This window comes from Pogoniulus pusillus, chromosome 4 (genome assembly GCF_015220805.1).
Source record: "Pogoniulus pusillus isolate bPogPus1 chromosome 4, bPogPus1.pri, whole genome shotgun sequence".
Classification (NCBI taxonomy): domain Eukaryota; kingdom Metazoa; phylum Chordata; class Aves; order Piciformes; family Lybiidae; genus Pogoniulus; species Pogoniulus pusillus.
The window spans coordinates 16,893,296-16,908,176 of NC_087267.1; the positions used below are offsets into that span (position 1 = coordinate 16,893,296).

Consider the following 14,881-nt stretch of genomic DNA (forward strand, 5'->3'; position numbering starts at 1 on the left):
GACCAGTTCTTGGAACTGCACCGCTCCCGGACAGACATAAAGAAAGACCAGCACGGAAGTTTCTTCTTCACTTTCGTCTGTTAGAGTAAGGGGGAGAGCACAAGGTATGAACATTACCACTCCTTCGTCAGCTTTTAAAAGGGTTAAACGGAGCGCGATAGCAGGGAGTGGAGACACAGCCTGGCTCTTGGAAAAGGAATTGAGGCGAGGGTCACGGAGGAGGGGAGTGTGGAACGGACTGAGGGCTGAGGCGGTTACGCAGCAAAAAAGCCACCCCAGCCATCCTCGCCGGAAGCGGAGGGAGCTCGCTCGCTGTGGACCTCTTCCCAGCTGAAAGAGCCAGCGCGACCCTTTTTTTGGGCACTTACTGGTTCTACTTTTCGCCGTATCCCAGCTCTTTTCGTGTTTAATGCCTCACTCGCCGCAGGGGCAGCTGCCGCTCCTCCCCCCGCTCACAGAGCGGACGGCGATGACGCCCGCTCCGCTCAGCCAGCCCCCGCCAGCCTGCCCTGCCACCGCGCCGGCCAGCTCTGGGTGGAGTGCGGCTGGAACCGCCCGGGCGGCCCCGGCGCCGAGGCGGTGCTTCTGCCGCTCCGCCTCTCCAGCGCCGCGGCAGGAAGCCGGAAGCGACCGTGGCGCTGGGCCGGCAGGGCGTGAGGCGGCTCGGTGCGTGGGGCTGGGGCCGGTGGGCAGGGTAGGGCGGGGGGAGGCCGCGGCGAGCGGAGGCGAGCGGCAGCGTATAGGAAGCCGCTGTCCGCCTGCCGCGGCGAGGGTAGCGGCTCCCTGCGCACCGCCGGGGAGGGTTTCCCGGAGCGGAGAAAGGGCCTTTCCGGCAGCTACAGACTCCTGAGGAGGGTCGCCGCCGGCGGAGTGCCCCTGAGGCAGCAGCGGGCCCGGCTGCGCAGGCCGCCCGGCGGGGCCGCCCCTGGCCTGGAAGGGCTAGGCGGTGGCAGACCTGCGGCCTCGGCGACATGACTGGCCGGGGCTCGTCCCTTGCCTCGCTGTCTGTGACTGCTGTGCCCCTGAATGTCGGCAGGTCGCAGTTGATGCAGCCAGTCAAAATTACTTACGTGACTGGAAAGGAAAAAAAAAGCCGAGCGAAGTCTGTGTTTGCCAGGGGTTCGTATAAGGCTTCCCTCAGGTAGGGCCATCGCATTCGCGGTTGCAGAAGTTACTAAACTTGCTTCTCAGGAAGGATGTCCTGTTGTGGAGATGAGCTCCAGTACTGTGCCCTCGGTGCCCCATGTTCCTGAATGTAGGGTGTCTGGGTCGCTGAGGTGAGCCTGGGACCCTCCATAGCTTTCCAGGAGCTGCCGTCCCTGCCCGAGGCCGAGTCCTTTCCCTCATTACGGACGGGAAACGCTGAGCAGCGCTGGAACCAGGCTTTGCGTTTGTTTTGCGGGTCTTTGAGAGCCTGTGCTGCTTCTTACAGATTGCGGCAGCACCTTGTGGCCTCTCTGAGAGAGGGTGTTTCACTAATTCAGACAGCCGTTGGACTGGAAAGTCCCAGAAAGAGGTTAGGTGAAGAAACCAGGGGTAAGAAGCAGGAGCTTCAGGGGGAGAAATTTGTTTTCTAGGCAGGAAACTAGAAATCTTTCTGATTCAACAAACTGTGTGGTGCTAACATAACGTTTATCCAGAACCTCAGCGCCTTGTCTGTGGGCTTCGGTGGACTATAGGATCTTGTCTGTAGACAGAGCATTCACGTTTTCACTGTCTGTCCCTGCTTGCCTGATGAACTTTCCGTTTGCAGCTGCTAGCGGGGGAAGTACCTACTTGGCGTGCTTAGTCAAGTGCCAAAGGTAACAGCGGACTTCTTCCTATGAATTGGCAGCAGCCAGTGCTCCTGCTGCAAAGCACTGGGAGTTTAAAAAAAGCAAAAACCACATCAACAGCGCAGTCTTTTTCTGTTGCAGTGCTCCGTGCTGATGAAGAAAGGAGCAGAAGTACCCCAGAAGCAGGAAAATACTTTTAAAATGCAAATAACCAAACCAAAAGCGTCCCACCAAACCCTTGAAGTACTGTTAAGTCACAGGGGACAATAAGTCAGACTGCTGGTAGGAGGGCCAGCCTTACATATGTATGAGGAACTTAGGAGTCCTCTACTATCAGACTTCATGGCTGTAAGTGAGATGAAGAAATAGAAAGTTCATCATTAAGTCTTGTGACAGGACACGTTGTGCAGTTAGGGATACATTTCGTTTTGTTTTTTTAATGTTAAATATTTAATTGATTTAGGAAGATAATGGAAAAGATGAGGAGAACACTTAATGTGCTGAGTGTTTAGCAAAGATTAGTTCTGAGTCAGTCTAAGGAAAGGTAATAACAGGAGGTCTGACACAGCATTTAAGTTGTTGGATTGTTATAATTGAAGATTAAAATTAAAGCTGGATGAGACTTTACCCCTTAAAAGTGAAGACTCTGAAAAAGTGTAGACTTCGTTATTGCAGAATTCATGTTTTGACAAAAAAGGTACAATATTGCAACATTGACTGGTTTGGCACTGGATATATACCCTGGGATTAATGCTGGCATAATGGTATTTATACTTTAAGTGAAAAAAACCTAAACCTTAAGAACACATTAGTGACTTGCTGGGAATTTTTTTAATCCATTGAATATTATTTAAGCTGATCTATGGCAGACTTTTCCTTTCATTTTGTTTTTACCTAGTGACCTTCATGCAAATTTAATTAGGAAGTAATAAGGTAAAAGAAGAGAGCTGATCTCATACATAATCTACCTCATCTTTATCACTTTGGGAAATGTAATTCAGCCTGTAATAGGCTGCTGAATTTTTAAATATTTGAATAGACATCAGTGAAGAATTTATGAGGAATTCTTTAACTTGGAGATTTTACAAATGGTCTGCAGAATGGGCTACACATTATAGCAGGCTGCCAGAGAGGTTGTGGAGTCTCCTTCTCTGGAGCCTTTCAAAACCCACCTGGATGCATTCCTGTGCGAACTACCCTAGGTGATCCTGCCTTGGCAGGGAGGTTGGACTTGATCTCTGGAGGTCCTTTCCAACCTCTAGGTTCTGTGACTGTATTCCTTTGCATGCCTCTTCCTCACCTTCTGTGACTGTGTAGCTCTTTGGCATTTGTCATAATTGCCAACTGGGAGAAGTTCTCTACTACTGCAAGTTGTCATCGGAGTTAACTGAAAATTATAATGGTTTGGGGTATGGTACTAAAGGGTTTGGTTCATATTTGAGATAAAACCTTCCATTCCTTCCCTATGCATTAAGAAATTTATCTAGATTTTTTAAATGGTCTTGTTGCATGACTATGAATTAGTTTAATGTCAGGTCTTTCTGTATGCTACATGTCATTGCCTGGGTGTTTTGGGCCAGCTTTGCAAGAAACTCCGCATCTTGCATGAGTGAAGAGCTAAATTCAGTTGCTATGCATAGAGAAGTGTGTTCAAAGACAAGAGGAAGTTTCTATCTTTTGGCAGTGTGGTGTGAGTAGAGTCATAGGTGCAAAAATCAAGCGGTTCAGCTGACTGCTGGAGTGGGACAGGAGAGTAGTGCTGCAGTGGCTGGCGTGCAGCTCTCCTAGAGTGCACAGCGTGAGGCTTCTGGTGGTCATCTTGTGCACCAGGGAGTCCTCAAAAAGTGCCAGCCACCTTTTTATAATAAGCATGCACAGGAAATTCTAGCAGTTACAGGAAAATCATGTTTTGATTCTTTTCAGTATCAGTGAGCTTCCTGTAAATTAACAGAGGCAGATGCAGGGTCTCCTGCCAGGCTGTGAGGAAAAGGCTACTGCTGCACTAGCGACCATTTTTCTCTTAAGGATCTCTAGATCCAGGAAGATCTTTGATCTTGGACTTTTTTGCTAGGTTTAATGGCAAAATCAGTGCTTTAACTAAAGGAAAAATGTCAAGTTACTCATCTACAGTTCCTGTTATTTGGGCAAGGGGGAAAATCTGGCAGTTCTAATGTGGTTTTGGGTTTTTTTTAATGCTTTAAATTACTTTAAAAAAAATCCTCCTTCTTTGGAATCTGTGAATACTGCAGTATCTGATGGTTTGCACTTCAGGAAGCCAGGCTGTCTCAAAATGATGTGATGTACCAGATGTGAAATTTTAGAAATATAAGAAACATACCTTAATTTCTTCCAGTAGTACTTGGTGGTTCTAGCAAGTAAATACTTGTGTTAATTGTGACTTTTATCTAGCTCATGTAAAAATAGCTTTTTTTTTATGCAGAGAAATGTGGCTATAGTATTAGATGGTTGAGCTTATTTTTGTTTCTTTGTTTCATTTCTTACTCCTCCAGTTTATTTCTATATGTGTTTGAAGTTGTGGGGGTTTTTTACATTCTAATAACAGTAATTGTGTATTTTGCTAAACTAAACACATTTAACCTTTTGTTTTTAAGGTGAAAAAGAAAACTGTCTAATCAAAGAGCAAAGATGCAGAGCACTTCAAATTACCTCTGGCTATTGTCAGACATCCTAGGACAGGGAGCTACTGCAAATGTTTTTCGAGGACGACATAAGGTTTGTGAGGAATTACCAATCTGAGTAACATGTAAAACTGAAATTTTTAATATTCATCCATTGAATTGGAGTTCTATACAGTTATTTCTGATTTTTTTTTTAAATACTGTGTTATTTGTCCTTACAAAATGTTAGCTTATTAATTATTCCTCCATTTTTCAGTTTTGTGGGAAAAATACTCTCTGCTTAAGAATTTAAATAGCAAAAAAAGTCTTACCAGGTTTTATTACATGCTATGTTATTTTTTTCTTTGCTAAATTATCTTTTCATAGTGTTCCCTGTTCTTTTAAAACTTCTTTTTTTGGATGATTTTTATGATTTTGTACCATAAATGAACTGTTCTTAACATATTATTGTATTGGATGGAAGGGATGTTTGTCCATAAGTCAATGCTTCATGCACGTCTGTGACACCATCATCTTCGTGCCATGCCTTGAGTAATCAGTACGAAAGAATCCATCTTCGAGTCATTTTGCCATGTAAATGATACACTGATGTGTATGTTACAACCTGAGTGAGGGGGCTAAAATGGCCTTAACTTGGGTAGGTCATTCCCTTCTATGAATTTCACATTATGTCTCACAAAATCAAATAAATAGCCTGGATATGAAAGTAATGTTCCTTTGTAATGTAACGACAGTCTGTGTGAAATCAGTATGAAGTTACATACAAGCTACAGTATTTTCTACATTCCACATTTAACCATGAAACAACCCTAAGCAATAATTTAGTAGTTGATATGCTTTCCTGGCTAAGTGAATTTTAACATAGAGTGATTCCCTCCTAAAGCTTATGGTTTTGTGGTAGCACCTCTCATTATCCACACTAGTCAGAGCTCATGACCTGACAACTTTTACCTGGGCACCAGTAATATGTGTACAACAAGCGCTGTTCAACACACCTAGTCTAAGCACAGAAAGGCTCTGTCCTTAGAAAGAGTTTGTTTCACACAAGACTGCTAATCTAAGCTTATTCTTAGAGAGGGCACAGGGAGGTACTTCACCCTAAAAGGGACAGGAGTTGCACTTTCAATTGTCGCTGTGTACGCCTGAGTGTGCTGGGTCTTAGTTCCACTTGGAGAACTTAACTCTCCAGTTAAGCCCGTGATTGTGCTACTGTTGCTTTCTATGTGGGTTTGAACTGCTTCAGGAATTTGCACAAGTGGTATACAGTGCTCAACTTTGCCTTCCTTGAAAAAGAACAAAATACTCCTTTATTAGTATAACAGAAGAATAAAGGAAAAGCAACATTCACTTCCTACAAATTGTCTCTTAACTGGCTTAACTCAAGATACTCAACTGGAGTTTTTGCATGTCTTGTACTGATTTGTGCAAATGGCTTACCTCTTGCTGAAAATTCACTTTTCAGATAAGCTTTTGGGTCTTTCTTAAATGTGCAGCCTTTCTTACACTATTCTTTTTTTTAAGTACTTAGATTTTGTGGGCTAATGTTGAGTTTCCATTCTGCTAGTTTAGTTGCTTCTAGTCTATATTAAACTAAACCTATATATATATAAGTAGCATCTTAATTTCCACCTTCACACAAAATACTGTTTTGAACTATTCCTAATCTGGATATGCTTGTATCCACAACAGAAGGTCTCAGAATGTTTGGATAATAGGTGTGTGTACATTTGCAGTCTTATGCTTCTGTTTTATTCATTGTTTTTTAATTTTTGAGCAGAAAACTGGGGATTTATATGCTGTCAAAGTATTCAACAGTATAAGTTTCCTTCGTCCTGTGGATGTCCAGATGCGAGAGTTTGAAGTACTGAAGAAACTAAATCATAAGAACATTGTCAAATTGTTTGCCATTGAAGAAGAGGTAATGAAATGGATGGTAGTAACCACACACTCTCTTTTTTTGCTTTATCCTCATCTATTTTTTTAACTAGAGTTTAAAAAATGACAACTATATAATGATATAAATACTCTGACCAAACCACCACCATTTTTTTCCTTTCCTTTCATTATTATTAAAAGAATATGCTTGCTTTTCAGTGTTTTGGCACAGCTTATGATTCTTCAGTCCTAAGCTTTGTCTTGATTTATGATTTTTATGATACCTAAATGTATGAGTGTTTAACACATATTGCTAGTTGGAGGGGTTTCAATAATCCTGACAATTTTATCCTTTTGCACCACCACCAATTGAAATAATGACATACAGACAATATGACATATAGATAATAGAACATATAAACTTTATGTTAGTATGAATTGCAGTAGTTATGCTGAGACTGATCAGTTGGAATGACACAGAGGCTGAGGTCAGTAAAGAAAACAGAGGGACAGCTGTTGTTCTCTGCTCTTCTGTGCTGTAGTTTGTCATTGGTCTGCCTATCAATACTGCTGTCAGTAACCTAAGTACCTAAAGCTTGAGACTTTCTTAATTTTCCCCACTGTTTTCCAAGTCAAGAGTACATAAAGCAATGTAAAATTTCACCTGTGCTTCTTCTGAAGATGCCCAGAATGGGTTTTATGATCTAGCTACAGGTTACAGGCTCCCACCTTAAAACAAAGGAGAAACTCAGTTACAGACAATATCTGGCATTGTTTTCACCATAGTCAAGACTTAACCTTTTTCATTTTCTTTCCAGACAACAACTAGACACAAAGTATTAGTTATGGAATTTTGTCCATGTGGAAGTTTATACACTGTTCTGGAGGAGCCATCTAATGCCTTTGGTTTGCCAGAGTCTGAGTTCCTAATTGTGTTGAGAGATGTGGGTATGTAGACTTTGTTCTGTGGTCTTGTTTGTCAGACTGAAACAAACCTTTGTTTTGTTTACCTTGAAACAGCAAGAGATGAGGACTTTGAATGATTATCAGCTAACTGAAAAAATAATATGGTCATGTGGAGTCCCATCTTTTATTTATGCCTATATTGGTCTAGATAGCTGCATTAGGATGCCATTTCTGTCTAGGTCATTGCTGTAATCCTTGGTTTGTTTAAGGATTATTTGTCACATGTTGAACTGATTCCTAGTGATAATTAATTTCAGAAAAGTCAATAAGAGAAATAATGACATATATCTGATTCTGCTTATTATAGTATGTTCCTCCATTATTTTAGGGGAAAGATGTTGCTGAGAGCAAGGAATACTGTAATTAAACTGGGTGAAAGGAAAAGAAAAAGGCAAAAATGCTTATAATACTCTTTAATTCTGATCTTTTTACTAATTGAGTATTCCTACTCATCTCCATTTCCCAATAAGAAAGTAAACACTTATATCTTCTTAGCCTCAGTTATAATTCAGTGATTTTACAGTCTTTGTCAAGATGAATACATAAATTCTGTATTTTATTTTCAAGATGTATATATAAATTCTGCATTTTCTCATTGAAGTGGCTGGGATGAATCACCTCCGGGAGAATGGCATAGTGCACCGTGACATCAAACCAGGCAACATAATGCGTGTTATCGGTGAAGATGGGCAGTCAGTTTACAAACTTACAGACTTTGGTGCTGCAAGAGAGCTTGAAGATGATGAGCAATTTGTTTCTCTCTATGGCACAGAAGAGTATTTAGTAAGCCTATATGATTTCACTTTCTGTTGAAGACCTGTTTGCAGCCCAGGGTCCTTTGTGATGAGAGCTGAATAGGTGAAGATCGGACTGTTGGGAATTAGTAGTTAAACCTTTGTATTATAACTGATTTTATAAGTTTACACCTATTTCACCTTGAGTCATGCCAGTTCTGTTGATTTGAGCACAGTAGCCTTGATATAATTTCCAGGTCTAACTTCCACTCTTGCCTTTTGTGAAAGGAAGAACAACAGTATTTTAGTTAGGAATGTCATTGTCTTTCTATCTCTAGGTATTTTTTGTTTTGTATTTTAGCTATTGTATGTTGTTGGGTGTACTTAAGATTCTCATGACATCTTAGTTAATCAGAGGGAGGCAGGCCAGTGGGTTGGATGTGATGATCTCTGGAGCTCCCTTCCAACCCTGAACATTCTGTGACTCTGTGATCAGTACACAAGCATCTTAGGCATAATTTCTTCCTGCCCTGTTTTCCTGCATGCGGTATAATAACTGATACTCTCCTCTGCTGTGAGTCTCTTTCCAGTTTGGTTTCTGTTGCTCCAAAATCATCCAGAGGAATACTGACTTTCTAGTGATGTTTTATTTTTGTAGTCAATCTTTTAAACACTTTTTGCACACCAGTAACAAAAATGACTCTCCTACCTAGGAATGCCTTTGGATACCCTGTCAGAATAACTGAAGCAAATTTTGTGGTACAAGCTGACTTTACTTTTGGAGTAAAGAGCTGAAAAGCTTTGAATTACAAGTTGTCTTCCTGTGAAACAATAGTTTGTAGTTTTGTTCTTTATAGTGTTCATAAAGTGATCTAGCTTTTTTTTTTTTCCTGTTTGCTTCTCTTTAGCATCCTGATATGTATGAACGAGCAGTTTTGAGGAAAGAACATCAGAAAAAGTATGGAGCAACAGTTGATCTGTGGAGCATAGGAGTGACCTTTTACCATGCTGCAACAGGGAGTTTGCCTTTTCGACCTTTTGAAGGACCTCGTAGAAACAAGGAAGTGATGTAGGTAATTTTGAAGGGGAATTTTATCCGTTTGTAAATTAAGTCAGTCCTTTAAATGCATTTTATCCTATACACAGAGCAAACATTATAATACTGGAAATATTTAGTTTTATTTAATTTCGTTGTGATTTAACCTCATTAGGCAGCTGAGCACTGCACAGCTGCTCACACACTCACCAGCAGTGGTGAGAACTGGACAGGTAAAAGTGCAAAAACTTTAGGGTTGAGATCGAGGCAGTTTAATACATTTTTAAAAACAAACAAACGAAGCAAAGACAAAACCGGCAAAAAACCCCACCCAGTGAGTTCTTGGCCAGCTGCCACCCTGGGAAATTCCCTAACCCGTGCAGCTTTTGTTCCTGAGCATGCTGTCATATGGTATGGAATATCCCTTGGGGTCAGCTGTCCTGGCTGTTTCCCTTTCCATCTGCTTGCCTGCCCCCACCTTACTCACTGTCAGGGCAGTGTCAGAAACAGAAAAAGGCCTTGGTATTGTATAAACACAGTGTGAACAATGGCTGAAACAATCCCTGTTATCAACATTCTTCTGGTCACAAAAACAAAACACAGCACCATATGAGCTAGTGTGGATAAAATTAATTCTATCCCAGCCAAAACCATTACAAGCTTTCTGCTTTGGCAAGGATCTTAGTGTATGGCACCTAAAGACCTGAATTAAACATCAGAGCTCCCCCAATATACCGGTATTTCTTCATACGTCTTTTCTTCCCCTTGACACTGGGCTGGTCTGTTGCAACGTGGCAAATACAGCTTTGGTATTGAAGCAAAACTATGGTGTTCCAAAATGTTTTCTCTTTTTTTTTGTCCTTTCCAGCCAGTCTTGAAATGCATGCATTACCCATGAGTGCAGCAGTAGCACAGCATTTTTTGAGTAGTACAGTTGTGGACTGTGACAGAATATAACAGGGGTAGCTCCTGAATGGGAAACAGAAGTTGTGTCTGTGAGGTGCTGGTTGGAAATTACTCCAGTTTCATTTTAGCCTAATTCCATCCTTTTTTTTTCGTATGTATTGCATTTAAAACAAAGCAGAGTGGTACTTGGAAACTCTAGTAGTCCAAAAACTTCTGTTCTGCTACTCCTTACAAAGCCAACTCCCATTTTCTTATTTTAAGGAAATGCTGTGGGGGCAGTTGTCTTTGCTTGAGAAATAAACAAGGAACATATGCTTTCTGTGTGCCTCATCCTCCAGAAAAGGAAAGCAAAACTGAAATTTTCTGTTGCAAAAAGCCTATTGATCATGATTCATTTCATGAGAAACTTGAAAAGTATTAGCACTTCAGTGCAAAGTTAGACAGTGCCAGATTACATCCCAATTGCTGGATGTTTCCAAGTCAAAGTGATTTCTCATAGCTCACCTCCTGTTCCTTCCTTATCCCCAGATGACTTTTTGGCAGCTGTATGCCATCTCTTGCTAAAAGTTAATCATGTAAATAACTGAATTAGTCTGCTCGGATTAATTAACACTTGTGAGAAAATTTCTACTTCCTTCAGTGACACCTGAAATACCTCCTGTTTTTTAATCCCAGGCATGAGGTAGATGAAGTTGCTTCTCCAGCTAAGCCTAACACGTTTCCTTTTCATTGCTTACTATTTCAGCCACCATCAGCTTCTAAGTGACGCTTCCTAACTATTACAAATAATTAGGCTGACAACTTTAGCATAGTTTGTTGTTTAGATTTATATTATTGATGCTCATTTGAAGGTGGATTATTAGACCTGTGCATGCAAAATAGTTGAAGTCTCAGATTTCTATTTTTATAATGTATCACAGGTATAAAATAATCACTGGAAAGCCTTCTGGTGCTATTTCTGGAATACAGAAAGCAGAAAATGGACCAATTGAATGGAGCTGGGAGATGCCTGTTTCTTGCAGTCTTTCCAAGTAAGTCTGAACTTCTCCCAGAATGTTTTGATGCTATTTTATTTGGCTTTTTCACTTACTCTTTCAGGATTGGGTCTTTGGAAGAGGGAACTGACTGTTGCAGTTGTTTTCTTTCAACTCTCCAGCAGATTGGTACAGTCTGCTATTAGTTTATTTTGTGCTTTTAATTACCATCTGTTCAAATAGTTTTGTGACTGCTAATTTACAAATAAGCATCTGAGAATGTGAAATGATATGAACAGAAGGAAGATTGTTACTTTATTTTCTCCATCCTCAGGAAAGAGTAGGAAGAATTAATAAACTTTGAATTGATGGCCCCCCTTTCTTGCAAGACTGATTTCAGACACTACAAAGATTAGGCAGTGAGAAGAAAATGGTAAGAAAAGGTAGTTCAGAGATTTGTATTCAGGGGAAAAAAATCATATTAGCATATTTTAACATATTCTCATAGTATCTTTTACCTTTTTTAATGATAATACTTTTGCTTTGTGTATTCAGTAGGAAGAGCTATGGAAGACCTAATCTCCTGTATCTTAAAAATAGCTCCCACAACCCATTTAGCTGTTCCTGATATTTCTTGAGCACTTTAAAGTTACTACACTTTCAGGTAAAGGGAGAAAGAAATTGTTCTGTGAAGAAACAAACTTTTCTGAAAGCCAGATAAATAGATCCATAAGAGGTGTAAAGTGAAAATCTCATTTATATGAGACTCATTAGCTTATGGTATGCAGAAATCACAATATTTATATTTTTCTCAATTGTTTCCCCTGCTTATTCCATATAGTTTAAGTGCCTGAAATAATGAAGCAGATTTTTTTCATTTAACACCTGTTTACAGTGATATCTTCAAGTAGGATTTAAACAACATTTACTCTTACAAATTTAGTACTAAAGTGAGTTTGAGCACAGAATGCACTGAGCTCTAACAGGGCCGCTGGTGTGCTTGTAAGCCACTGGAGCTTGCTTCAGAATGTCACCAGTTTTACTGCTGGATCCAGGTTTTGAAGTGTACATAACATTAGAACTTTGAAGAAACTGTTCATGGTAACACAGGAGTAGCATCCATGAAGTCCTCTGCAATTCAGATTCTCAAAGTAGCAACACAAGAAATTTAAGCTGGCCTTTCCCCTAGAGTAGTTATGATTGCAAATCAATAGTTGCACAGATTTTGTTGCAGCAGTTGAGCTGCATGCCTGGAGCACTTAGCCTCATCTCAGTCTGGATGAATTCTGTTAGTGTCAGCAATTTAAATAGTGAGTCTCTGCTAACCCAGCTGATTTTGATTGAAAGCAACATAGTGTGCTCACACAAGCAGCTCAGCCAGCAAACCATACATGGGAGTAGCTTCCTTCAAAGTGATAAACTGTGGCGAGTGTGCGGGGTGAGCTGGGTAAAAGTAGCTAAGGTGACCTTAGCTCTACAATGTAAACTGTTCAAATTGCATGCCCATGAAATTTGTCAGGTACAACAGGAAAAAAATATTTGCTAGCTGAGCCTAAAAAGGAAGGGGGTAGAACTATGTATATTGATAAAAAACAATGGACATTACATATTTTGTTCTTCTACAAAAGGCACTGGAGTATTCTTCAAGGGATAATAGATTTGCATTCATGAGACAAGTCAAATGAAGTATTGCAATTGGTTACAAGGGTGAAAATATCCAAGTAGATCCAGGTTGTCTTGTCTTTTCCTACCGTCTTCTAGGGGTCTGCAAGTACTGCTCACACCTGTCCTTGCAAATATTCTTGAAGCAGATCAGGAAAAATGCTGGGGGTTTGACCAGTTCTTTGCAGAGACAAGTGACGTACTGCACCGAATAATAGTCCACATCTTTTCACTGCAGCAGATGACCTTGCACAAAGTTTATATTCACAGCTATAACACGTAAGTCTTCTCTCTGTTTTCATGCTCTCATTTAGCCAGACTACTGTGACCTCATAATCCTACATTTACAGATTCAGTAACCTTTCCTTGACACTTTGTCTGAGGAAGTGAAAGCTTGTAATTCTCTGTGTAGTAATAGTCATAGAAGCACACTGACAAAAAATAAAAGAATTGAAAGTCAAATCAACTGATCTTAAATTTGGTCTTAATCTCCAGAACAGACTTCATCCTTGATGGGTTACAATGTATCTGTGTTCTTCACGAATAACAACTCGTTCCCATTGGTATATGTTATTTGCAAAGTAGTTTTCCAGAGACTGTTCAGCTCTCACTTATCTTGCCCTCAAGAATACAAACTGCACACATCATCTGTGTCTTGTATAAAACTCTCACAGTGGTTCTGAAGTTGGAATTGGTATAATGTAGGATCTTGAGTTACGTGGAATTCCCTTAATGGTCATTAAGTGCTGATGTTAAAAGTTGTGAAGTTTGGTTTACAGTTTGATACAAAAGTAAGTGCTCAACAGGGCTCTGGGCAACCTGTTCTAAGTGGGGGACACCTCTGCTTACTGCAGAGAGTGTTGGGCTAGATGACCTTCGGAGGTCCTTTCCTACCCAGACCATTCTCTGCTGTATTACAGAAAATACAGAGCATGTGTTGTTCTCTAATAGGCCACCAGATAGAATTATTTTGTCCAACATTTAAATACAGTTTTGTCTTTTCCCAGTTTTTTTCCTGTCACTTTTGTTTTGTGAGAGTCCAAATCATAGAATCAACCAGATTGGAAGAGACCTCCAGGATCATCCAGTCCAACCTATCCCCCAGCCCTATCCAGTCAACTAGACTATGGCACTAAGTGCCCCATCGAGTCTTTTCTTGAAGACCCCCAAATACTATTTTGCAGAAAAGCCTCAAGAGGCTCAAACTGCTATATACATACTAGAGTTTAAAATTTATTTTATTATTATTTATCTTTATGATCACTTATACCAAATGCTGTGTTGGCAGTGTACTAATGCTTTGCAGGAGACAAATTGATTCTTCTCAGCGTGCTTAAGATTTTTCTTCTTTGTGGGAGATACTGTTGAGTGGTTGTTTTTTGTGGGGAGGAGATTTGTTACAAATTCATACCCATCGATCACTGGAAATAAAATACCAAAGTGTCTTTGGTCTTCCTTAGTACTGCTGGTTTAGGAGGTAATCTGCCTGTCTCTTTACAGGCTGAATGTAAAGTGTATTTTTTGACAAGTAAACTAGCATTTTTTTCTCTTGGAGCAATCATCCATCTCCTTTGAAGAAAGGAGCATGCCTGAGAAAATGAAAGAAAGCATGCTTCCTTCCTCTCATCTGGTGCTGCCTGGTTTTACTGACCTTCCAACTTCAGGCCAAAGCAGATTTGCTTACACAGACGTTGCTTTGGTGGAAGATCATAGATAGAAAGGGAAGTTTGATATTTTTCAGGAAATAGTTTGTAACAGAGCAACCTGGAGCCTTAGGCAGCATGCTGTTTTTTGTTCCATTTATAAGTCAGATGCTTTATGTGTAAAACCCTTTCTTAATTAGTCAGAAGTAATGCAAAATCTGAATTGTTGAACTGTTGTAACGAGTCTAATGAATGTATTGCTTGTCTTCTAGAGCTGCTATATTTCATGAGTTGGTCTACAAACAGACAAAAATACCATCTCAGAATCAAGAACTCTTATATGAAGGTCGTCGCTTGATACTAGAGCCTGGCAGATTGGCACAGCACTTCCCCAGGACAACTGAGGAGAATCCTATCTTTGTAGTGAGCAGGGAGCCTGTGAACATCGTTAGATTAATCTATGAAGAAGGTATATGAAATTCATTTTCCCTTTCCTGTGGCTATCTTTTGTAAGGAGTTTAGGTTATTTAGTTACCACTTTATGTCTTAGAAATAGCATTTGAAAAATTTTGCTGCTGATAGCTGGAGTTCTGAGTATGCAGTTCAAAAATGCTAAGCATCGAGCTGCTTTTGATGTTCCTTATGCTGTGAACCTGAGTGTTTGTGTGTTG

General features: G+C 40.4%; 1 protein-coding gene across 3 annotated transcripts in view; it reads left to right on the top strand.

Moving 5' to 3' along the window:
- Positions 1–609: 609 nt before the first annotated feature.
- Positions 610–14,881, top strand: part of TBK1 (TANK binding kinase 1) — a 32,421-nt gene continuing 18,149 nt past the window's right edge. For 2 of the 3 annotated variants that reach the window (XM_064142260.1, XM_064142258.1), the window contains exons 1-9: positions 610–666; positions 4,388–4,508; positions 6,192–6,332; positions 7,108–7,237; positions 7,857–8,038; positions 8,898–9,058; positions 10,852–10,962; positions 12,667–12,846; positions 14,483–14,679. In XM_064142260.1, the coding sequence (XP_063998330.1) occupies positions 4,422–4,508; positions 6,192–6,332; positions 7,108–7,237; positions 7,857–8,038; positions 8,898–9,058; positions 10,852–10,962; positions 12,667–12,846; positions 14,483–14,679 (1,189 nt within the window). In that variant the 5' untranslated portion in view covers positions 610–666; positions 4,388–4,421. Of the gene's footprint in view, positions 667–732; positions 1,142–4,387; positions 4,509–6,191; positions 6,333–7,107; positions 7,238–7,856; positions 8,039–8,897; positions 9,059–10,851; positions 10,963–12,666; positions 12,847–14,482; positions 14,680–14,881 lie in introns of those variants that run through there. The other variant, XM_064142259.1, reaches the window with a different exon arrangement.